Source organism: Triticum urartu, chromosome 2, assembly GCF_003073215.2.
Source record: "Triticum urartu cultivar G1812 chromosome 2, Tu2.1, whole genome shotgun sequence".
In the NCBI taxonomy this organism is placed as follows: Eukaryota; Viridiplantae; Streptophyta; class Magnoliopsida; order Poales; family Poaceae; genus Triticum; species Triticum urartu.
The window spans coordinates 388,682,541-388,708,102 of NC_053023.1; the positions used below are offsets into that span (position 1 = coordinate 388,682,541).

A 25,562-nucleotide genomic window follows, 5' to 3' on the forward strand; every position below is an offset into this window, starting at 1 on the left:
CGAATTGGGAGAAATAATATATATACCAAAAAGTTTCGCATTTTCCCAAGCTTTCCAATGCCATATCATTTGCTGCATTCGGAATTACGGTTAAAAAATTAGCTCGAAAATACAAACTCGGTGGAACTTATACCATTTTCTAAATTACTTTTAAACCGTTCAAAATTAGAAAAAACTTTTAGCGTGAAAAAGTAGAGTATTTTCATAAGCTTTCCAATGCCATATCATTTGCCTCAATTGCATTAGCCATTTAGAAATGTCATAAAAATACGAACTCGGTTGTTCAGTTTGCGAAATTTTACGATTTGCCAAATTACTCTTTATCAATAGGGAATTAGAGAAAACATTCAATATGTGGAAGGAGCGGTTTTGCAGTAGCTTTCCAACGCCATATTATTTGCCTCATTTCGATGAACGGTTTAGAAATGTGATCGAAAATACGATTCACGTTTTCTGTATGAAGAAAAAATGATTTTCGAAACTGCTCTTAAACCGCTTACATTTTGCCAAAAGTTTGACTTGGGTCATGATACTTGTGTACATAGCTTTCCAACGGTGTATCACAAGCCTCATTTAGACAATGTTGGCGGAAGTTCAACCTAGCACAGGGGGAAGTTCAGGTCGAACAACTCAGGCAGTAAAATTACAAAAAATGCAATTTCATCATGACCCGAGAGCAAAATCCGCCAACGAGCGAGATTCCTATTTAAAACCGGTATTTAGTTGCTAAAAAACGTTTCTAAATTACACTAACATCATATAGAACACGATTAACCAGAATAATTCGCATATATATATATATATATATGAGGGGGGAGGCGCCTAGAAAACACAACAACATATATTAGTCGTGTGCGGCGTCTCCCTCCATAGATTACACCTCTGGTCATATCTTCGTAGTGCTTAGGCGAAGTCCTGCGCGGATCACTTCACCATCATCGTCACCATGTCGTCATGCTGATGTAACTCTCCCTCGACACTTTGCTGGATCAAGAGTTCGAGGGACGTTATCGAGCTGAACGTGTGCAGAACTCGAAGGTGCCGTATGTTCGGTGCTTGATCGGTCGGAACGAGAAGAAGTTCGACTACATCAACCGCGTTGTCGAACGCTTCCGCTTTCGGTCTACAAGGGTACATGGACACACTCTCTCCCTCTCGTTGATGTGCGTCTCCTAAATAGATCTTGCGTGAGCGTAGGAATTTTCTTAAAATTGCATGCTGCGTTTCTCAACAATTCTGCGAAACAAAAAACATGCAACAAACGGAATTGGCACTGGGCACTGGACCAATATGTTAGTCACAAAAATAATATAAAAAGTTAACAAAAGTATATGAAAGTTGTAGAATATTGACATGAAACAATCAAAAATTATAGATACGACGGAGACGTATCAGCATCCCCAAGCTTAATTGCTACTCGTCCTCGAGTAGGTAAATGATAAAAGGAATGTTTTTGATATGAAACGCTACCTAGCATAATCCTTCCTACTTTGGGTTCTTAGCATGACAACTTTTTAATTATCTACTACAAATCATCACTAGGTGGTATACAAATATGGATGTATATTTTACGATAATTTTATACCTACATAAATTTTACACTATCCTTTCAACCGATTAATCTCTCCTCCCCTGAATTTTAGGGGGTGAGCCTCTCCCTCCCTCTACACCCAATAATAACCCTGATGTTAGACAGACCGTTAATTCTCTATCTTTTATTACTTCTGTTCGTTGTATTGTCATGATTGAAGATGAATAAATCAGAAGTTTCTACTATTTTTAAAAATACAGGTTGTATTTCCTATAAAAAAGAAAAGAAAAGAAAGATTCACTCGAGACTTTCCCATCTGACATCTCCTACTCTTAACAGCTTGAGTGGGGCCGGGAGGCAGTGAGAACGGACAAGAGAGCCGAAGCAGTACTTGTCGCATTCCTCCTCTTGTTCCGTCCCCAGCAAAAACTCCTCCGACATGCCGCCGGCGACGGCGCTGATGGACGATGTGGTCGTGGAGATCCTGCTTCGCCTCCCGCCCGACGAGCCCGGGTGCCTCGTCCGCGCCTGCCTCGTCTCCAAGCCCTGGCGCCGCCTCCTCACGGGTAACGCTTTCCTCCGCAGCTACCGCAAGTTCCACGGGGCACTGCCCATGCTGGGATTCCTCCACCGCCTCTACGACGAGGATCCCTGCGTCGCCCGATTCGTCCCCACCGCGAAGTCCTTCCGCCCGCCACGCACCGACCGCCGCTGCTGGTACGCACTCGATGCCCGCCATGGCCGAGCCCTCTTCTACGATTCAGAATCAGAACAGAAGCCCGCTGAGTTCGTCGTCTGGGACCCCGTCACCGACGGGCACCGGAGGATTCCCCTTCCCGAGACCCCCAAGTCCTGGAACGCGGCGGTGCTCTGCGCCGTAGATGGCTGCGACCACCTCGACTGCCATGGCGACGACCCCTTCCTTGTGGCATTCGTGGGCACCGACAAGGAGGAGAGGATCTGGATCACGTCCGCGTGCTTCTACTCGTCGGAAGCGAGTTCATGGAGCAGCACGAGCTTTGTTGAGCATCCGGATGCTTCCATCGAGATGCAGCCAAGCGCCCTCTCGGGAAACGCAGTCTACTTCCTCTGCGATCCGAGCACGCGAATTCTGCAATGCGACTTTGTTGGCGAGAGGAAGCTATCGGTGATTGACCGGCCGGACGTGCATGAGAATAACATCGTCCTCATAACAGCGGAGGACGGCACACTGGGATTTGCAGGCGTGCAGGAATCCAGCATCTACCTCTGGTCCATGGAAGTCGATCCCGATGGAGCTGCAGCGTGGGTACAACATCGTGTCGTCGACCTCGGGAAGCTGCTCCCCTCTCGCGCCCTCATGATCACGCCCGATGTGAGTGGTTTCGCCGAAGGCGTCGGTGTCATTTTCGTGAGGACTATTGTTGGCCTGTTCACCATCGAGCTCAAGTCCGGCCGAGTAAGAAAGGTGTCCAGCAGGGGAAGCGTCTGCACTGCCATTCCCTACACCAGCTTCTACACTCCAGGTACTAGCATCGTGCTTGGATATTTATTTAGTTATGAATTGGGAATTTTTGGTCAGAGTCTCAGAGACCATAGTACAAGTACGTAGTATTTTTGTTGGCAAGCAACATAAAAATATGGATGATGGTATCTGTGCTGGAACATGAACTAGATAAGTATAACCGGGAACTTGTATATGTTGTCTCCTTTGTACTCCCTCCATCGCATAATATAGGAGCGTTTTTGACACTATGTAGTGTCAAAAAAGTGTCAAAAACGCTTATATTATGGGACAGAGGGAGTAGTTTGTACTCAACCTGAAGCACACCTTCCAAACTCAATCATTTGTATGTCCCAATTTTCATTCTTCGTAGAAGTGAAGTTTTAGCAATGGCATGCTTATGCTTCTTCTTTTTTTCTTTACGAAATGCAGCTGCGCTGCTTCCATTCAATTAGCTGACATGCTTATGATTTTTGTGACTCATATCTTTGCAGATCGTGCTATTCGTCAATTGAACGCCAGTGATGATGCATTGATACATCTGTCGACATGAACCTGCTGGTGCTGGCTTCTTGCATAGCTCGTGCTTAAATAAGTGGTTTATCTTCAGCTGTGTAGTTTAAATAAGAGAGGAGCAAGTCCGCTTGATCAATCTAGAAAAGTGGAAGTCACTGTAATCAACCAACTAGATTTGTTTCTAGTTGGGAGGTTGAAATGAGAAAAGAGAAACGCGTGGTCAATTAGTATGTCTTCTCATTCAGCTGTTTGTAATCGTGGGTGAGTTCAACATGTCAGGTTTACATTTATGCCTGCTCGAGTAAATGCCATTTCAACGTGTCCTGTGCTGTAGAGGTACCGTTTTCTCTGAATATATTGATGTCAAAGTCATCAGAAAGCTGCATGTTAATTACTCGAGACCACTATGGGGAGAATTGCATCAAGATGAGGAAGGTACGGGTCTGCACTCTGCAGTGTAAATGCGGTTTCAGAAGCCTGTATTATAAACTGTAATACATCTTACATTTGGTATGCCAACCTAAATTTCCAATTAAGTACCTATATTATGTTGTGTATGCGCAAATTCAAGTGTCTGTGTGAAGGTCCCATTTGTTGTTTAACAGAATCATTTGTGCAATGCTGTGGGTGGACCATAATTTTCTTTGTGTTGTGATGGCCGGTTCGTTGCAGAGGAGCTCTGCTCTAGCAGTAGAAATGGAACTGCTGCTCCAGATCAAGGATTACAAATGAAGCGACCTGTTAAATCAACAGAGACTAGCTAGAAACATTGCCTTGTTCCAATCTTGAAGATTATTACAGATTTCCAGTCTTGATTATGGCGACAGATTTAGCGGAGCAGGTGTGAGGCTCAACGGTGATCTTAAAACAGGGTTTCTTCACTCTTCAGTAGAGGAAAGACTGCAGGAAGGATTGCAAGGGGAGTAAAATAACATGGAAGATAGTTTATGATTGTCATGCCACCCATCCGCCCCTCTCTGGGTTGGGTTTTACTAACATGAACACAACCCAGAGCCATGACAAATTACTACACTACTAAAAGCGCATCTAACAAGCGCTGAAATTGGGCTACAAAGCAAGATTACACGACGACGACGACGACTGTAGTAAGGGACCAATCCCATGTGTTGTTGCTACTTGCTAGTCCACTAGCGGGCCTTCTTCATGAAGTAGCAAGGGATCGGGAGCTCGCTCGGATCCGGGGGCACGACGCTCATGAACGTCGGGCCAGCGAACAGTTGCTCTGTCTCCGGAGCAGCTTCCTTGTCGACCGGAGCCTTGGGCTTCTTGTCACACCGATCGGTGGAAGGAGCGCGGCTGGCAGGCCTCTTGACAGCGCTCCAGCTTGTTTGGGACTCCTCGCGACCGGCGCGGTCACCGCCGCCCATGCCCAATGCCACGCGTCCGGCACGATCACCGCCGTCCGTGTCCGATGCCACGCGTCCGGCACGGTCGCCGCCGCCCATGTCCGATGCCACGCGTCTGACTCGCTCGCCTCCGCTCATCTCCGACAGCACGCGTCCGACGCGCTCACCGCCGGTCAAGTCCGACGCGGCGGCCAGAATCATAAATTTGTTATCTATCCATCTCCGGCTCGCCGACGCACGGCCAGGCTTCCCGTCCGTCCGCGATGTCTTGAGCAACGTGGCGATTGGGGCCGACGGTGGGGTTGGCAGCAGCGCAGGAAGAACCGCGGCCATCTTGATCTTGCCCTGTCAAGAACAGAGACAAAAGACCAAGGAAGCAGAAAAGGGGACGAAAAGCACGAACCCTAATTCGATCGGATCGACGGAGGAAGAAGAAGGCGACTTACTCGATTTGATCTTCGCGTTCCGCCGATCACCTTGCTGCCCAACGCGAGAGCTTCGAAACGAAAGGGAAAGCCGGGGTACGTATGTGGTTCCAGTATCTACGTATTTCTAGATCCGGACCTAGGTATTTGTAATTGTCTAGGTCGGTCGTATCTGTACGTCGTATTTCTAGATCTGACCTGCGTACATATCCTAGGTCTTTTTTTTTTTGAGAATCTCCTACGATGATAGGTAGCCGGCTCAGACCGGGACTCCTATTTCCCAACCCGTGCGGTGGAAAGCGAGGCCGCGCCCTGTCGCGCGAACTTGGGCTGGCCCAGCTACGTGGCAGGCCTTCCCTAAATTTTTTCGTTTATTTTTGTTTGTTATTTTTATTTTCTGTTTTTTCTTTTTTAGCTTCTTTAAAAATCTTCGAGATTTTAAAAAATTCCTTTGTTTAAAAAATATCAATTAAGTTTTAAAAAAAGTTCCAAAATTCAAAAACTGTTCGTGAGTCCAAAATTTGTTCTCAAATTGAAAAAATGCTCTTAAATTTGAAAATTATTATCTAATTTTAAATTAGTCCTTGCGTTGAAAAAAAGGGCCATAGAACTTTGTTGTAAGTTTCAAGCCTGTCTTGATACCAAATGCTGCAAGTCTGTAAGGCTGCATCTTTAAATAAAGAATATCTCCCACATTGTATTGTCTATATGTTATGTTTCTATCTGCATACTTTTTCATCCTTTCTTGTGCTACTAGAAGGTTGTGTTTGAGTTGAGCCATCATAGTTTCTTTTTTCTGGAGAAAAGTTTGGGCATCAGCATCTATTGGTCTAGGTACTGAGACTTCACCAATCATAGGTGGAGGAAATCCATACATGCACTGAAATGGAGTAAATTTTGTTGCAATGTGATAAGTGGTATTGAACCGCCACTCTGCCAAGAACAACCAGGAGCACCAGTTCTTGGGCTCATTAAATGCCATACTTCTCAAATAATTTTCCAGACATTAATTAACTCTCTCTGTCTAGCCATCACTTTGAGGATGGTGGGCAGTGCTCACTGTGTGGACCCATTGTTGAAGTTCTGAGTTGCCATCTTATTCTGCTGATGCTTACAGAACTATACTGTACTTGTTATATTCACATATTTTACCATTCTGTCAAGGTGACCAATAAAAGATAATGATGGATTGGGAATCTGGTATGTCCGATTGGTAAAATTGTTGAGAGTTTTGGACCCACTTTAGTTTGCTTCACAATGTCTTTAGCGGCGCGAATCTTGCGTCATAACAACTTATTTTATTTTTGAAATGGAGGCAAAAGATTTGCCTCATCTATTAAATAAAAAAAGAATAGAGTTTGTTACAAGGGTACACTTTTACACGGCATGGATGATTACTCACACAAAATAATGTTCCCTAATTTTTTAGCTCCCGTGGTGATCCAAAGGTTTGCCTCGCAGATGATGTTGTTTAGCAAGATTGGTGGTGGGGCGCTCTTGTTTCGAAAAACACGGGCATTCCGCTCGTTCCAAATGGTCCATGACACAAGCATGATTAGAGAGGCCATGGCCTTCCTGTTGGGGACTCAAGATGACTGGTAATCTGGTGTGTCCAATTAATTTGCTGTGTTTTAGTTTTGAGTCTGGATTGGTGGAAATAGTGTGTTGCTTACTGAAGTACTTGCATTGAAGTCTAACCACATTTTGATTTACTTTTATAAGGTTTGTCCTTGGGTGGCCGAAAGGTACATGTATTGTCATGCACATATATCTACAGACCACAAACTGCAGTTACATATACAACTCTTCCCTGTAGTACTGACTTGCTACTACCTCTGTTTCCGACCCTTGGAACTGCCTTTCAACTCATTGTACCCATGTACGTGTCCTGTGTTGTAGAGGTACTGTTTTCTCTCGAAGGGTAGAAGCTGATCAATGAGTTGAAAGGCAGGTACTGTTTTCTCTGAATATATTGATGTCAAAATAATCAGAAAGCTGCATGTGAGTTTCAGGCGAGATGAATCATAGCCTGTAATATGCATGCATTCATCGGAGTATCTATAAACTATAAAACATCTGACATTTGGTATGACAACCTAAATTTCCATTTAAGTACCTATAGTATGTTGTGTATGCACAAATTCAAGTGTTGTTGCTGACTGAATCATTTGTGCTATGTTGTGGGTGGACCATACCTTTCTTCCTGTTCTGATTCTGATGGCCCGTGCCATGCCCAATGGAAGCTTTTAACTCGCGGATTTTCTAATTCTCATATATAGCAAAAGCAAGGTATGAAGATAAAGCGAAAGAACCAATTGCCACTAAACCAGTACCACTTAAGCTAGGTGAAGAAGGTACCTACAAAATATCAACAGCACTTCACTTTTGGTGCAGCGCAGGATCTACAATGTCATGATTGTGTGCAGCCTGACGCCACAAACTTCCTTATCTGTAAGATTCAGCCAATTCAGATGGTACACCAGATCATAAACTTTTTCACGAATACGCTTTGGAGCGTATCTTTGCATTGATAGAGGGGAGAAAGTACAGAGAAGCGACTTAGCCACGTACACAAGCTGGCGTGGCCGGGACGCTAGGTGAGCAGAGGACAGAGGGGATGCTCAGCCCCAAAAACATCAGTTCAAGTTACAGGGATTAATGCATTAACTCCTGTGGCTCCGGCAGCTGCCCAGGAGCGAGCTTCCTCCATGATCGCGCGAACAAGGTCCGAGGTAGAGGGCATGATCTTGTCGAAGACTGCAGCGTTGCGGTATTGCCAGAGTGACCAGGCAATGAGGGTGGCAACGGAGACCAGGCCGCACCGCAGAGAGGCTGGAGAAGCGTCCAAGACCGTGGACAACCAATCAGAGAAACCAGATCATAAACTGAAGTACTAATTAAAAGTTGTAGTTACCAAATGAATTGTGCGAGCCAATATATACACATGTAACCAGCAAAGGAAGTTACAGTATCTGATTACCAAATATTCAACCACAGAAATGGTAGCGTGTCACCGGGTGCAACTTAATTGTTTCAGTACTGCACACAGAGCTCCTCAAATCTGGACAAGCTGCAACAAAACATTATCTATATGCGCATTTTGAGTAAAAGGTACTCCCTCCGTCCCATAATGTAAGACGTTTTTTGACACTACACTAGTATGGGACGGAGGGAGTGGTTGAATAAAAAAAGGCGAAAGTAGAAGCGAAACAAATATATCACTGAACTAAGCAGGGAAAAGATCATCATGGTCACGGACCTTTTAAGCAGAGGCTTTGGATTGTAAGGGAATAAATCTTTCTTATGAAGATCCTCCAAAGTTCGCTTTAACGAAAGGAGACACACTTTAGCACTCAGGAAAAGCTGTTCTTTGCTCTTATTTTCCTTGTCATGAGAGGAACCCAACTTAGTGCCTTCCATTGAGCTGCCAGTTAAACTATTTATATTTTTCAAGGTTCTTTGCCTTTTACAGTTGAATTTTTGTATTTGTGCCTCGTAAACTGAATCATCGACAAAAGCATCCCAACACCCAGATACCAGTCGTAAGCACCTGAGAACAGAGACATAGACATCACATTGGGGAGCCTACACGTGTCTGTCATTTGACTGTATCAGAAAAAATATGGAAGCTACTAACTGACCGTAATAGATACTGGGCACAATGCACACCTACATCTTTAGATATGAGATAATCAACAAGTACCAAGTGATCATAGTGCAACTGCAAAATAAATACAATAAACAATTAACAACTCAAAATGTATATTATACAGTCAAACAGGAGAATGAATTTGGATGATCTATAGAAAAGAAATGACTCATGGGTCAGCAAACTCAGGAGTCCTAAATAACACATTTGGTAAGTGTCGTTACAAATTGCCGAACACTCTAATAAAAATATATTTATTTGTACTTATGTGCAAACTGCAACACATTCCTACAATCTGAAGTTATAGACCATCTGAAATTTACCCATGCCTACAGTCTCACACTCACTTAGAAAACCAGTATGCTTAAGTTGAGTACGTGATAGTAACAAGAGATGATTTACCTCTAGCTATGGTAGCTGATGTACACTTATCCGGACCTATTATCTTGATTGTTATTAGAGCCCTAACGAATTAGCTGCCTACTTACTCTATGGAGTGCAGTAACCAGAATTCCTCAGCTAAAAAATCATTATAGGATGGCATCTCCTATCCTGTACTGCATAAACTACTGGAAGCTTGTTGCTACATCTTTAATAACACGTCACCAAGAAACCATGACAGCATGAAGCTATTTGCACAATCAAATGAACAAGAACTGAATGTCATAATACTGCTTTGCAGTGATAAATGAGCATCTAGCAAATCTAGCAGAATAAGATGTATAACATGTTGACTGACTCACCAATGAAAGCCATTGATGAAAAATACGAACTGGGTCAAAAACTACGGAGAACAGTTTGGCACCAATAAGTTCAGACGTCCATTTAGTTTCCATCTTATCTCTGCAAATTTGGATAGAAGGTGGTAACTATATAAACATACCTACAGTCTGGATAACTTTCCATTATGAAATATTATATGGTATATCTTCTGCTTACATTGCCAACGAAATAAGTGGAGCATCCAAAAGCTGCAAGAGAATGATGAATAACATATCGTCCTGCAATATGAAGGAGCATATGCCCAATACTATAACATTTACTCAAACACGAGGAATACATGTTAACACTAATAAAACAAAGCATTAAGAAGATAAAGGCTTCAGCATTTGGCCTGAAGTACAATTTACATTGGACGAACGGGGACAGGAGAGGAGAGGAACTGTATGTGCAAAGAAAAACATTAGCAAATTTGAGGTATAATGAGCATGATATCTCACTGATGCTCAAGATGTACTCAACACAGAAAGCAACTCCCTAGCAATGTGCACTAATATAGATCCAAATACTCTACTGTAAAGAAACAAACTACCTGCAAAAGCTGACAACAATCACTTATGAAGACAAACAGAATCAGAAATGCATGAGTATGAACATGAAACCCAACTTATCTAGTACCTAGAAGACATAACGAAAACCGACCAACTCACACAGAAGCTCGTTTTGTCATTGAACAATGAACAAAGTTAATGAGATTTCTGGCATTTAGAGCAGAAGCATACCTCCTCCATATATAACTGCAGAAAGCATAAAACAATGTCTGTTGATGATTTTGAGTCCAAAATCTTGTCTAAGCAACATCTCTGAAACCAAACTGAGATTTCTGATAAGCCAAAATAGTTGCAATTATCAGTGCAGCCTTCCCCCTTGTGACAACATTGATCTCTCTTACATGAACATTTCAGTCTACTATCATTTCCACTGCAAGCCAAGACTATCGAACAACTAAGAAACAAATACATAGCCTGCCTTTGTAAGTGCCGAGTAGATTTATCCTGAAGCTCGCCCAAACCTACACCACTTAACAAAAATGGGGATCCTTCTAAACAGTTCTCCAGTTTAGTGCTATGTTGGAACATAGGTTCATGGAGTGGACTCTGAAAGTGGCGTTGAAGTAATTTCAGCAAACAAACAACATGTGAGCAGTTCTGCTGTATGTGAGGCTTAAGCCTTATCATTAACATCTGCATCGAGAAAGCAATGATTGATGAGTACTTGGTTACAGATTGTTTCAACTTCGTAAGAAAAGATTGCTGAATGTATGAAAACTACCAATATTTTGTGCTTTGAATACTGAGAGAGACTTTTTGGGATATCCTGTTGCTCTTGTAAGAAAGTTGCTAATCTAGGAATGACATCTGCAAGTTCCACAAATATATCTCGTAGGTCTGTGTCTTCTGTGTCACTTTGCTCAACTAAAGAGCACAAGAGCTGGAGGAGACTGCCTGACACAATTCCAAACTGTGCAGAATCTTTAGTCAAACTATGTCGGTCATCTGTGACAATGCTTACAACTTTCCCGGCATTGAGTCGGTAACCAGGATCCCAATGTAACTTCTGAATATGATGAATGGACAGGCAAATGAAGTCATCTTTCAGTTCAGAGTCATTGAGTTTCAGAAGCTTCAGAATAATGTGTAGTACTCGAAAGAGGCAAGTCATTATCTGCCTATTGGTATTGACACATCGTAGTTTGAGTACTGCTATAAAGCTTGTAATACTGGTGCTTTCAGTCGTAGTGTCTTGACTTATGCTTTCCGCAGCAGAGGAACAACCAACAGAACCTTTGGTGGCATTAATTGTAGAATGATTATGAGCGCATGTTGATACCGTGTGTATAGCTGCCCAGACCAGCTCAACAAACTGAATCCAAACGGCTTCCTATGAACACAACAACAGATACAATAATAAATAAATAATTCTATAGAGAAACTTATGCACCATAAAAACAAGGAGAAGAGCATGAGCAGCATACAAACTTCATTAGGGAATTAGAGATGGCCATCAAGATATTCCCAGCTGAGTGCTTAATATAATCACTACATAGATGAAGTAAGCCAACCTGAAAAGGATGGGGTAACATAGAAGTTCAGTAGCTTATGAGCCATGATACTCCGGGCTGCAATAATACATAAAATAAGATAAATAACAACACACTAGCCAATATTCATAATATGAATTTAAGTGGATGGTGTATAAGAACAATGAAAATCACCAAGGCAAAAGGTTATGCCAAGCCGAGCATATTGACAGCAGCACACACAGTTCTGCACATGCTAGATGTTAGATGGGGTGGCAAATTGGCATGAATAGGATGCACACCCAAAACATTATGCCAAATTGCCACTTCAACAATAAATAATATCTTCATTATAAACCTAAAAGCAGCGAGTCCAACAAATAGCCTGATGTGATGCCACCACAAATTATCAATCTAATACTGAAATAATAAAGGACTCAAAGTTCCACAAGTTCCTCAGGTTAATTATTGGTGCAATGTTGATGTTATCCATTGTCATGTAGGTAGGTTTAGTTTGGACACGCCAACGCTACTTATGGACCAAACGATAAGATTGATACATATTCCGAAACTGTGAGCTTCACCCTTGCTCTTCTCCTCATGTCAAAAGTAATTACTAAAAAATGTCAAAGCAGGAGGTTGCAAAATAAAATGTAGCCAAGTTCTATTATTAGAAAAGAAAACACAACATGAGTGTTATTAGTTACTGACGCCTGATAGAAAAATAACTTTCAAAAAGGTACTACTGCCCAAAAACCTTGATGGGTATATGATGCTTGTGCATGAGGGCAGGTTGGTCTGGATATGCAGCAGCTTGGCTGGGGGGGGGGGGGGGGGGGGGGGGGGGGGGGGGCATGAAACATGGAGGACATCACATGAGAACTTCTTACCACTATGGAGATAATATTGGCCAGGCAGCTAAACCCATCATCAAAATGGTGGTCAGGTGGCAAACAGCAACTGTGAGCTTCTTCCGAGCACGAAACAATCTCCAAAAAGGCAAGGGGATGAAACAGGTAAATATGTATTATCTCTTAATAACATTGTACTAAAGTATAGATAGCAAATGTGCATGAGTTTGAGTTCAACAAAATATAAGAATAAGATACAAGACAAAAATTAAGTATGGTACAGAATATCTCAATAAAAATGCACAAGACCTGTAGGTTTCAAGGAAAGCATGTGAAAGCTCAATTTTCTATTCTAACTACTGACTGAAACTCACTCTGTCGGTTGCATGATTGGCACACTCGAGCTGCTCCACGAGACATCTTACAATACGGACTACATTTATGTGCTACTGGTTACTTGCAAGTTTGGTACGTGTTGACACCTGATTTTGGCAAGATATAGATTGCAATGAAGATGGTCTCGAGTGAACGGGTTTTCAGCATGAAAAGATTCACATCGCCGCGTGGGACAACTTTGATGTTTCGGTTATATTCATTTGACCTTATCTTACGGACCGAAACTATACTCCGAGTGTCATAATTCAATGTTTCGAGTGGTTTTTGGCCAATCACGTCTTCAAGATGAACCTCGGATGAAGGAGCACTCTTAAGGAATTGTCTTCGTCTCGTTGAGCCAATCGATTTTGATATATAAATCATCTCAATCCGAGTTCATATGCAAAAGTTAGAGGCAATACACTGCAGACCGAACCTCAACGGAAATATGGCGCGAGGTGCGAGACACTTGTCTGATAGGTTGCGCGAGTAATTCGGCCATCAAGGCGGCCTTGAATCGAAAAACCTTCAACACGAAAAAGTTTTGTCTCGTCGAGCCGATCGTTTTTCATATAAAATTTGTCTCAATCCAGATCGTATGCAACCTGGAGAGGCAAATCAAGATCAGGCTGTGTTTTCAGTCGGGAAATCCGAGTGAAAAGTTTACCATCCGAGTGAAAACCTACCGATCGAGTAAAAGGTCGAGTGAAAACTTATCGATCGAGTAAAAGATTGGCTTCCGAGTGAAAATATAGTAATCCGAGTGAAATTATCATCCGAGTGAAGTTATTCCGAGTGAAAAGATTACCATCGGAATGAAAACTTGACGTTCGAGTAAGATATTGCCTTCCGAGTGAAATATAGTCATCCGAGTGAAAGATTGTCATCCGAGTGAAAGACTCTAACATCCGAGTGAAAAGGTCTAGTTGGACGAAAAACTCTAATATCCGAGTGAGATGAGCTCGGATCCGAGTGAAACTGAAGATGTGCCCGAAAGGTAATCCAGATGACCTCGGATGGAAAAGTGATCAACACGGAAGTTGTGCGCATCGTCAAAACGGTGAACTTTGCTTTTGGAGTCATTATCATCTGAGATAGTATACGGCCTGTAAGTTCACTACGAGACTCGGACAATCCAGTCCGTTACATGACCGAGTCCGACTGGATATTAAAGATGGCTTCGTAGAATATTTAAGATGGTCTTATTTGGAAAAGTGTTCAACATAAGAATTGTTCGTCTCGTCGAGGCGCACAAGTTTCATATTTGGGCCGTCTTGATCGGAGGTCATATGCAAGCTCGGCGGCCCGTGCAAGGAGGAAGACAGAAGTTGGGCCAGATTCAGATTGAATCCGAGTTGGAATAGAATTAGGACTCTAGGACGTGAATTGATGTAATTTTTTGTAAGAAAAGCCTAGATGAATCCTTTGCTTGTACGGGAAGTCCAGCCGCCTCTTATATATGTTGGGGGTGATGGCCGATTGAACAACACCAATCGAACCAATCAATCTATTACACTTTTGTGTTCATCTATCTTTATCCCCTACCCTTGTATTTTTCTTTCTCGTTATTCGTTCGTTCTTCGCGTTGGAGGGCAGCGATCGACAAGGCTCTAGGGGCGAGCAAATCGACCTAGGGCAGCCCATAGCCGCCGCACTCCCTGGCGGGGTCCCTCCCGGGCGTGTGGGGTTTCGGGTCTTCAAAAGTGCCCGCTGACTGTCTTGCGTATCGCGTTGTCGGTCGGGTCTCCTTCGACGTGAGCTGCGGTGCATCACCCCCGGCGTCAAGGGTACACGTGACATGTTCGTGTGTCAACACACTTTTTGGCGACTCCGCTGGGGACGAAGCTTTGAACAGTCTCCAGCCTGTTCTTGCTACGAGGAGAGCGTCATCGAGCGGCTGCAATCTACAACGGTAACATGTATCATCAATCTCCTTACGTAGATGCAAATAGCCATTATGCTGATGTTGCTAGATCTTTCAATGGACATGTCATGTCGGCTAGCCCTAACGAGCAAAGGCCGACTAGTTATTCCGTTGGAGAAACTTGGAATTTACATAATCGCGACATGCAACTTATGAATCTGAACTTTCGTGCATCGACAACATCTTTCAATATGCCGATGAACAACACAATTTGTTCGAGTGATCAATATATGACACCTCATGTGCAGGAGGGCATCTCACAGTTTTATCCATCGGCAGCCAACTCGCAATATGCGGGTTTATCCCCAAACATGCCGATGAATGAGGCAATCGGCCATGCTTCCATTAGCTATTTGGACGGTTATCCTCAGTCATCATATAATACACCTCATAATATTAATTGTTCAGCATCATATGCAACTAAAAGTATTCATGACTCGGCTCACTTTTATGGCCGAGTGAATGGAGATTCTACAGGAGTGTATGTGTCTAATATTGCAGGAGATGAGGTGACTTTGGCTGCGTTAAAAATCTTAGCGCAAAATAAGAAGATTACCACTCTTTGCCTTGAGCAACATGATAAAGGTTTGGTTCCTGATTATGAGGCAATAAAAGCTAGGGTTTTGAAAGAAGATGAAGTGTTACCGATTGATCAAATTGGCATGAGAAAATATTCAACAACAGTGCACATGTCTTCACCTATCATTGCAGCATGTTATACACCCCCTATACAATCGCAAAATTTCGGCAACATCAATTCATTGCCGAAAGATCATAAAAGTATTGGGGGGCAAGCTGATCCAAGCAGGGCTGAGTATAAAGAAAAACATGTGGCCCAAGTGGACAAGATCAAGCCAAAGCTCACAGGGAATAGCGTCAACGAATTTACTACGCCAACTCTTGAGGAATTACCAGCAGAATATCGACATGCTTATGAAGCACTCAAGAAGAAACGTGGAGTGGAATATTTGCAAGAATACGTCAAGTGCCTTCATCCATGTAGCAACCATGTTGGCTCCTTTGCAATTTTGGGGCAAGATAAAAAAGAAGCTTTGCAAGAAAATCGTCAAGAAAGGGTTCACTCGGCTAATACGGTTGATTCGGTTGAAACTGAGTCAAATATGACTAAGTCGTCTACAGCTGAGTTGAACAGTTCCTTTTGTGACAAGACAATGGTGGATTCAATTGAAACCAAATTAACCACTGAGACGTTTAAGGCCGAGTGCGTTGCATCGAGCCAGTCGAGTGCATCGTGTCAGCCGAGTGCATCACCGGCTAAAGCCGCTGGAGCCGAGTGCATCAAGCCAGTTATTGCTGCGTGTACCAAAATAGAAGATGCAAGCTTCACCAAGCAAAAGAACGGTAAACGCAACAAATTGGCCGTGCTCGATTTTTCTGGATGTGAGGGAGCTTACATGCTGCCCTATGAGTTCCGTGCAAAAGAAATTGATGAGCATCAAGAGCAAAGTTATATGGGCAAACAAAGTTTGACTAGTGACGAAGACCAGGAACCAGAGCGTGCAGCTGAACGAAGTATAGCTGACGAAGAGCGGCCGAGTGGAATCCATTCGGGTAATCCGAGTGAAATCTACTCGGGAAATCCAAGTCAAATCTATTCAGGCAATCCGAGTGATGCGGCACGAGATCCAGAAAAAGAGGAAGATGCATTCGAGAATTATTCAGAAGCGGAGCAAGGTATTGTTCCAGTGGTGCAACCATCTTCTCGTTCCAACGACTTCACAAAGGTACACCTAGCCGAGAGTTTACTCAGTTTTCGATTCGGTCAAAATCATATTGTTGATGCACCCGTTAGTAAGATTCTAATTAATTTTGAAAGACCGATCGAGATGAGTAATCTGTTTGTTTCGAATTATCTTGTTACTAATCATGCTGATCAACACATGGCACCATTCATAGAGGCTAATAGTGACAACTTATCGCAACCAAAGTTGTTCCCGTCATGCCGACTGAACTTTATATTCATATGGGCAACTTTGTTTGTTTCATGCCTGGCTAACATTTGGTCTCAGATGAGACGTATATTCTGTAATTATTTTGGTTGCAGGAGTATAAAGCCAGGTTCAAAGTTCTCCAGGATAGCCGATTCAAGAGCATCGGGAAAGGAGGACGAAAATCAATGCATAGACGAGTCGGATGATGTTAAACTGACACCGCTCGGTTGTTTTGTATCGAAGCCGGTATCACAATATCGGTTAATGGACCAGGAGTGTACGTCCAGTGCAGTCATAGTGGATCACATCATCGGTACATCGCTGACTAATCTTATTATTATAATTGATCACGATGTCGAGCCGTCAAGACAAGAGCCAACGCAATGTTCATTTAAGCAAAATGTCAAAGATTGCAACATGATCCATCAAGTCAAGCAATCGGACAAGATAGGACGTTTGGAGTTTGTTGAGGCACGATCATTTGGACAGTCGGATCATTTTGACGGCCATCAAATGTTGACTCGGCTATCTTCAGCCGATTTATCTAAAAGTGGACATGTACACATCAATGATGATGGGGTCAAGTCTTCGAGCAATGATATTGTTAAAAAGTGCATCAAGAACAATCTTGAAGATGGAAATTTCATCAAAGCTACAATGATAACATCTAGCACTGGGGGGCAACAAGAGAATTCAAAGACCGGTGCACGCACAACCAAAGAAAGCAAATGCCATGGTAAGCACAAAAGCAAAAAACCAAAAGTCACTTTCGCGCAGTTATTAGAAAAGTACCAAAAGATAAGTGAGGCAAAGAGTGCTTATCGGCCGAGTGAAGCAAAAGCATCGAAGTCACCCCCAAGGCATAAATCTGAAGACTTGGATTGGCAAAGGAAGACGTTGAGCAAGCAGACTTCATATCCTGCTTTTGGGCCGCCAATGCCAATGTCGTGGATGCCTCCCTACGCTCATGTAAATCCATATCCATCATGGGGCACGTATGATACAAGGGCAAATTATCCATCTTATTTTAGATCATCTCGCCAACATTATGCAGCTCCAAAAAGATCAACATTTGATGAACAATCACACGTCAAAGACCGTTTCAATCATAAGGAATCGGTCCGGAGCTCAAGGAACAAGAAAGAGGTGGTCAAGCAAGTGTACCAGGTCAAGAAAGATGGTCGTAAGTGTGCTACTTCAGATTTGTTCTCAAATAACAAAGAGCCAGTTAAAGTATTGACATTGGCTACAAAAGGCAACGAGGCAAGTCAATCAAGTGCCAAATCTGAAGGGAAGAAGTTGAGAGTGCACAAGGCCAAAAAAGAGTTGGCATTGGTTGAAACAAAATCACAGCCGACGTGCTCACTCGGCTTAGCACATTGGCAAGAGAAGGAATTACAAAGACTTAGTGCACATGAGTTGAGAAAGAAGAACATGGCATGGGTTCCCAAGAGGAGCAGTCAAAATAGAAATGATGTCCGACCTTCTATTGCAACAAGTGTTAAAAAGGTGAAGAAAGAAAAGGATGGCCGCAAGAGTGCTATTTCAGATCCGACTCCAAATGACAAAAAGCCAGCCGGGCCTATGTTGGCTGCTAAGGACAAGAAAGTGAAGCAAGTAAAATTCAAGGATCCAATAGTCAAGTTTGGACAGGCCAAGCCAGAGATGCCCAAAGTCAGGAAGAATTTGCCAGTGCATAAACCAAAGTCCCAGCCGGGACGCCCACTCGGCTTACCATATTCGCAACAGAAGAAGCTAAAACGTCTTAGGGCCAAAGAGCTGGAGAAGAGGAACATGGCCTGGGTTCCTAAGGAAAATCCTCGAGTCAAGAGCGGCATCACATCTCCTGTTGCGAAGCCAGCAGAAATAAGGGAGTACAAGTGTAAAGCCCGTAGGCGAGGACGACAATTTTCATATAGGAGACTCCAGGAGGCGTCTCATCCATATTCTTCAATCGTACCATCAAAATCAACGCTATGGAATTTATCCTCAGCCGAAACATCTGACTTATTTCGGCTATTCACACTTTGGTGGACGGACTCCCGAGCACTTTTGAGATAAGAACGCATGGCCAATATTTGCATATCGCCCTCAGAATTCATTGTGTTGACAAACCTGGCATCTAGCTAACGGTGTTCACCATGGTTGATTTCCTACTCCTATAGCCGATGCTCATTGTTTGCCAATACTGGCGAGGCCGACTTAATTATTGAGTCGACCACCAATCAAGGGTCTAGTGCATAAAAGAGCCCCGACTCCAAATGTTATTTATTTGCAGGATCCAAGTCAGGAGACAGACGTTGTTCGGCGGAGGCTTGATGGTGTACTTTGATAACGAGTTGAGTCGCCGAACAGTTGACGGTATTCCTTTGAGGTGCATGGTCATAATCGTTCGGCAACCGTCTTCGTTGAAGGGTTCTAATATTCCCAGGGAATGCCTGGACAAATGCAAGGTCCGGATTGACATAAGAAACTTACGTGGAAGCCTTTGTGACATCCAATTGTTGTTTTCAGACAACTATTATCCAAGAGGCTCTACCGAAGAAGCAACAAACATGAGCATATGGATGATTAAAATTATCATACTCAACATGCACAGCCGATGGAGTGTTGACATCGTGCTTAAACATTACCCTAAGCAAGGTATTTTCTGGCACGCAAGCTCTGCCAGAAAACAGGGGGGCATGTGTTGACACCTGATTTTGGCAAGATATAGATTGCAATGAAGATGGTCTCGAGTGAACGGGTTTTCAGCATGAAAAGATTCACATCGCTGAGTGGGACAACTTTGATGTTTCGGTTATATTCATTCGACCTTATCTTACGGACCGAAACTATACTCCGAGTGTCATAATTCAATGTTTCGAGTGGTTTTTGGCCAATCACGTCTTTATGATGACCTCGGATGAAGGAGCACTCTTAAGGAATTGTCTTCGTCTCGTCAAGCCAATCGATTTTGATATATAAATCATCTCAATCCGAGTTCATATGCAAAAGTTAGAGGCAATACACTGCAGACCGAACCTCAACGGAAATATGGCGCGAGGTGCGAGACACTTGTCTGATAGGTTGTGCGAGTAATTCGGCCATCAAGGCGGCCTTGAATCGAAAAACCTTCAACACGAAAAAGTTTTGTCTCGTCGAGCCGATCGTTTTTCATATAAAATTTGTCTCAATCCAAGATCGTATGCAACCTGGAGAGGCAAATCAAGATCAGGCTGTGTTTTCAGTCGGGAAATCCGAGTGAAAAGTTTACCATCCGAGTGAAAACCTACCGATCGAGTAAAAGGTCGAGTGAAAACTTATCGATCGAGTAAAAGATTGGCTTCCGAGTGAAAATATAGTAATCCGAGTGAAATTATCATCCGAGTGAAGTTATTCCGAGTGAAAAGATTACCGTCGGAATGAAAACTTGACGTTCGAGTAAGATATCGCCTTCCGAGTGAAATATAGTCATCCGAGTGAAAGATTGTCTTCCGAGTGAAAGACTCTAACATCCGAGTGAAAAGGTCCAGTCGGACGAAAAACTCTAATATCCGAGTGGATGAGCTCGGATCCGAGTGAAACTGAAGATGTGCCCGAAAGGTAATCCAGATGACCTCGGATGGAAAAGTGATCAACACGGAAGTTGTGCGCATCGTCAAAACGGTGAACTTTGGTTTTGGAGTCATTATCATCTGAGATAGTATACGGCCTGTAAGTTCACTACGAGACTCGGACAATCCAGTCCGTTACATGACCGAGTCCGACTGGATATTAAAGATGGCTTCGTAGAATATTCAAGATGGTCTTATTTGGAAAAGTGTTCAACATAAGAATTGTTCGGTCTCGTCGAGGCGCACAAGTTTCATATTTGGGCCGTCTTGATCGGAGGTCATATGCAAGCTCGGCGGCCCGCGCAAGGAGGAAGACAGAAGTTGGGCCAGATTCAGACTGAATCCGAGTTGGAATAGAATTAGGACTCTAGGACGTGAATTGATATAATTTTTTGTAAGAAAAGCCTAGATGAATCCTTTGCTTGTACGGGAAGTCCAGCCGCCTCTTATATATGTTGGGGGTGATGGCCGATTGAACAACACCAATCGAACCAATCAATCTATTACACTTTTGTGTTCATCTATCTTTATCCCCTACCCTTGTATTTTTCTTTCTCGTTATTCGTTCGTTCTTCGCGTTGGAGGGCAGCGATCCACGAGGCTCTAGGGGCGAGCGAATCGACCTAGGGCAGCCCATAGCCGCCGCACTCCCTGACGGGGTCCCTCCCGGGCGTGTGGGGTTTCGGGTCTTCAAAAGCGCCCGCTGACTGTCTTGCGTATCGCGCTGTCGGTCGGGTCTCCTTCGACGTGAGCTGCGGTGCATCACCCCCGGCGTCGAGGGTACACGTGACGTGTTCGTGTGTCAACAGTATGTTAATTCTAATAATCCAGTAAACCCTAAAACTAAACATCAGAGCGACCGATGAATGGCTCAGGGAAATCCAACTAAGGACTACTGTAGTACAGAGATAAACAGTTAAAAGGGACCAAAAACTAAGCAACTGAAGTCTGAAGCAATACCTGATCCGATGCGCACCCTTGCTCCCCATCATCCACCTCGTCGTCGTCCCAACCTCGAATTGCCTTGTTTACCTAATAACAAACAAAAGTCCTCAAAACAAGCATGGGAAGAACGGGAACGGAAAACGTAAAGCAGCAGTAAATCAAATCATCGAATCGAAGCTAGAGGATTACCCGGGAGAGCGCGACGAGTATGCGCCGCTCTTCCTCTCTCGTGAGCTGCGGCCGCCGCGTCGCCAGCGGTTCGGGTTCCTGCAGAGGAGGGACGACAGCGCAAGCGGCGTGAGAGGCTAGCTGGGAGACCGCGGTTACCAGATACGAGCGCCCGGCGTTGCTTACGAGGTGGGGGAGGAGGGAGTCGGCGACGAGGTCGCAGAGGCGCGCGAGCTGCTGCCTCTCCTGCCACCGCGGCCGCTCTGCCATTTCCTCGCCGTGGGTCTGATTCGAATCGATGGCTTCGATAGGGGGATTACCGTCTACCGCTTTGAGGAGAATAGCGTTTTTTTTCCTTCTAAATCAAACCTGCTTTGTGGGCCAGTTCTTTTGGATACAACAATGTTATAGGATTATTTTTCGCAAGAAAATGCCATAGGAATAATTGAACCCGTATGCACACAAAAGGCCACTATCTAGAAAAAAAATGACAGATTACAACTATGACTATATCATTACCATATCCACTCTTCATTTATTCCTAATTTGCAAACTGATTGAAATGGATACACTTCATATTTCTAATTATTGTGCACTTTTTTTTACTAACATCATTCTTTTGCTAATATTATGCCATGAGAACATGGTCTACAAATTCTCTTCTTGATGGAATAGAGGATTCCTATTTTCTAGTATTCTCATGAGAACATCTACTAATAAGTCAAATGAATTGTAAATTTTATTATTCTAGAGGTTTTTTTGATAAGTTATATGAAATCTTGCTAAGTGCATCATCCAGGCTCTTCATCTCTACTCAGTCCATATATAACATAAACAACAACATTAGATTTACATATTTTTCTTTTGCGAGTGAAATCGGAGTTTTATTCCAAAAGTGTAGAGTTACAATCAGCCGACAAAGAAAAATGCTACACATTAGATAAATGGATTGAGCATCAAATAAAACAAATGCAAAGAAAAATATCTTATCAATTGACAGTAAAATGTAAGTTTGAAACTTGCTGATGTAAAAGTTCATGTTTAATAGAAAAATAAAAGTATTTTGGATTCGAAATGCCATGTCTGTAAAATTGCAGAGCATGCCCTATAAAGATGTGCTCCAATGCAAAGGAAGGTGGGATGTGACTTGTGAGCCATTACAATTGTGTTTCATAAGGCATCAATCTAGATAACAAATTGAAGTCAATAGTTATTTTTATGAATAGTCAGTAGAGAATTTTTCTCACGTAACCATAAAAAGGAGTGCATGTACAAGAAAAACCACCACACAAATCATCCTAGAGTTGATATTTGCTGGTTCAAAAGTATCGTCTGTCTCTCGTTGTAAACACGACCTCATACCAAAACAAAGCACTAGTGCGGCAGTGCCCTATATGTTAGGGAATACAGTAATTTTAAAAAAATTCATACGCACACGCAAGATCATGGTGATGCATAGCAACAAGAGGGAAGAGTGTAGTCCACGTACCCTTGTAGACCGTAAGCGGAAGCGTTATGACAACGCGGTTGATGTAGTTGTACGTCTTCATGATCCGACCGATCCTAGTACCGGAAGTACGACACCTCCGCGATCTGCACACGTTCAGCTCGGTGACGTCCCACGAACTCTCGATCCAGCTGAGTGTCGCGGGAGAGCTTCGTCAGTACGACGGCGTGATGACGGTGATGATGATGCTACCGGAACAGGGCTTAGCCTAAGCACCGCTACGATATGACCGAGGTGGATTATGGTGGAGGGGAGCACCGCACACGGCTAAGGGATCAATGATCAACTTGTGTGTTTATGAGATGTCCCCTGGCCACGCATATAAAGGATGGAGGGAGGAGGAGGCCGGTCCTCATAGGGCGCGCCCAAAGTGTGGAGTCCTACTAGGCTCCCTAGTCCTAGTAGGATTCCCCCTCCCACATGGAATAGGAAAAAGGGAAAGGAGAAAGAGAAGGAAGGAAGGTGGCGCCCCCTTTCCCTAGTCCAATTCGGACCAGTCCATGGGGAAGGGGCGCGGCCACCCTTGAGGCCTTTCTCTCCTTTCCCGTATGGCCCATTAAGGCCCAATACGAATTCCCGTAACTCTCCGCTACTCCGAAAAATACCCGAATCACTCGGAAACTTTTCGATGTCCGAATATAGCCTTCCAATATATCAATCTTTACGTCTCGACCATTTCGAGACTCCTCGTCATGTCCTCGATCTCATCCGGGACTCCGAACAAACTTCGGTCATCAAATCACATAACTCATAATACAGATCGTCACAGAACGTTAAGCGTGCGGACCCCACGGGTTTGAGAACTATGTAGACATGATCGAGACTCATCTCCGGTCAATGGCCAATAGCGGAACCTGGATGCTCATATTGGTTCCTACATATTCTACGAAGATCTTTATCGGTCAAACTGCATAACAACATACATTGTTCCCTTTGTCATCGGTATGTTACTTGCCCGAGATTCGATCGTTGGTATCTCAATGCCTAGTTCAATCTCGTTACCGGCAAGTCTCTCTACTCGTTTCATAATGCATCATGCCGCAACTAACTCATTAGTCACATTGCTTGCAAGGCTTATAGTGATGTGCATTACCGAGAGGGCCCAGAGATACCTCTCCGACAATCAGAGTGACAAATCCTAATCTCGATCTATGCCAACTCAACAAACACCATCGGAGACACCTGTAGAGCATCTTTATAGTCACCTAGTTACGTTGTGACGTTTGATAGCACACTAAGTGTTCCTCCGGTATTCGGGAGTTGCATAATCTCATAGTCATAGGAACATGTATAAGTTATGAAGAAAGCAATAGCAACAAACTAAACGATCATCGTGCTAAGTTAACAGATGGGTCAAGTCAATCACATCATTCTCTAATGATGTGATCCTGTTAATCAAATGACAACTCTTTGTCCATGGCTAGGAAACATAACCATCTTTGATTAACGAGCTAGTCAAGTAGAGGCATACTAGCGACACCCAGTTTGTCTATGTATTCACACATGACTAAGATTCCGGTTAATACAATTCTAGCATGAATAATAAACATTTATCATGATATAAGGAAATATAAATAATAACTTTATTATTGCCTCTAGGGCATATTTCCTTCAGTCTCCCACTTGCACTAGAGTCAATAATCTAGTTCACATCGTCATGTGATTTCACACCAATAGTTCACATCTTTATGTGATTAGTTCACATCTTCATGTGACTAATACCCAAAGGGTTTACTAGAGTCAATGATCTAGTTCACATCGCTATGTGATTAATACCCAAAGAGTGATCATGTTTTGCTTGTGAGAGAAGTTTAGTCTACGGATCTGCAACATTCAGATCCGTATGTATTTCGCAAATTTCTATGTCTACAATACTCTGCACGGAACTACTCTAGCTAACTGCTCCCACTTTCAATATGTATCCAGATCGAGACTTAGAGCCATCTAGATTGATGTAAAAAGATTGCATCAACGTAACTCTTTACGATGAACTCTTTTATCACCTCCATAACCGAGAAATATTTCCTTAGTCCTCTAAGGATAATTTTGACCGCTGTCCAGTGATCTACTCCTAGATCACTATTGTACTCCCTTGCCAGAATCATGCTAAGGTATACAATAGGACTGGTACACAACATAGCATGCTTTATAGAACCTATGACTGAGGCATAGGGAATGACTTTTCATTCTCTTTCTATTTTCTGCTGTGGTCGGGTTTTGAGTCTTTACTCAACTTCATGATGACCCACAAGTATAGGGTATCTATCGTAGCCTTTTCGATAAGTAAGAGTGTCGAACCCAACGAGGAGCAGAAGGAAATGATAAGCGGTTTTCAGTAAGGTATTTTCCGCAAGCACTGAAATTATCGGTAACAGATAGTTTTGTGATAATGTAATTTGTAACAGGTAACAAGTAATGCAAGTAAATAAGGTGCAGCAAGATGGCCCAATCCTTTTTGTAGCAAAGGACAAGC

The 25,562-nt window shown here is 43.2% G+C and overlaps 1 protein-coding gene and 1 pseudogene across 18 annotated transcripts; one reads left to right on the forward strand and one right to left on the reverse strand.

The window, feature by feature from the left end:
- The first annotated feature begins 1,881 nt into the window (after nucleotides 1-1,881).
- Nucleotides 1,882-4,090, forward strand: LOC125537460 (annotated as a pseudogene).
- Nucleotides 4,091-4,454: 364 nt separating this feature from the next.
- LOC125537458 lies at nucleotides 4,455-21,922 on the reverse strand. Of its 18 annotated transcripts, XR_007295922.1 has the most exons (15): nucleotides 21,769-21,922; nucleotides 21,604-21,681; nucleotides 21,430-21,501; nucleotides 12,662-12,760; nucleotides 11,727-11,813; nucleotides 11,024-11,632; nucleotides 10,474-10,935; nucleotides 9,911-9,972; nucleotides 9,715-9,814; nucleotides 8,964-9,043; nucleotides 8,582-8,872; nucleotides 7,894-8,392; nucleotides 7,685-7,771; nucleotides 7,518-7,584; nucleotides 4,455-7,285 (listed from the first exon to the last, which is right to left on the reverse strand). XR_007295922.1 is itself a non-coding variant. In XM_048700776.1 (12 exons), exons 1-12 carry the CDS (start codon nucleotides 21,850-21,852, stop codon nucleotides 8,356-8,358), a joined length of 2,052 nt encoding a protein of 683 aa, XP_048556733.1. In that variant the 5' UTR covers nucleotides 21,853-21,922; the 3' UTR covers nucleotides 7,810-8,355. The 18 variants fall into 18 exon arrangements, 7 of the variants coding, with proteins under 7 accessions (XP_048556733.1, XP_048556732.1, XP_048556737.1 ...); XR_007295921.1 differs by having other exon boundaries at nucleotides 4,455-7,584; XR_007295920.1 differs by having other exon boundaries at nucleotides 4,455-7,584; nucleotides 7,681-7,771.
- Nucleotides 21,923-25,562: the final 3,640 nt, after the last annotated feature.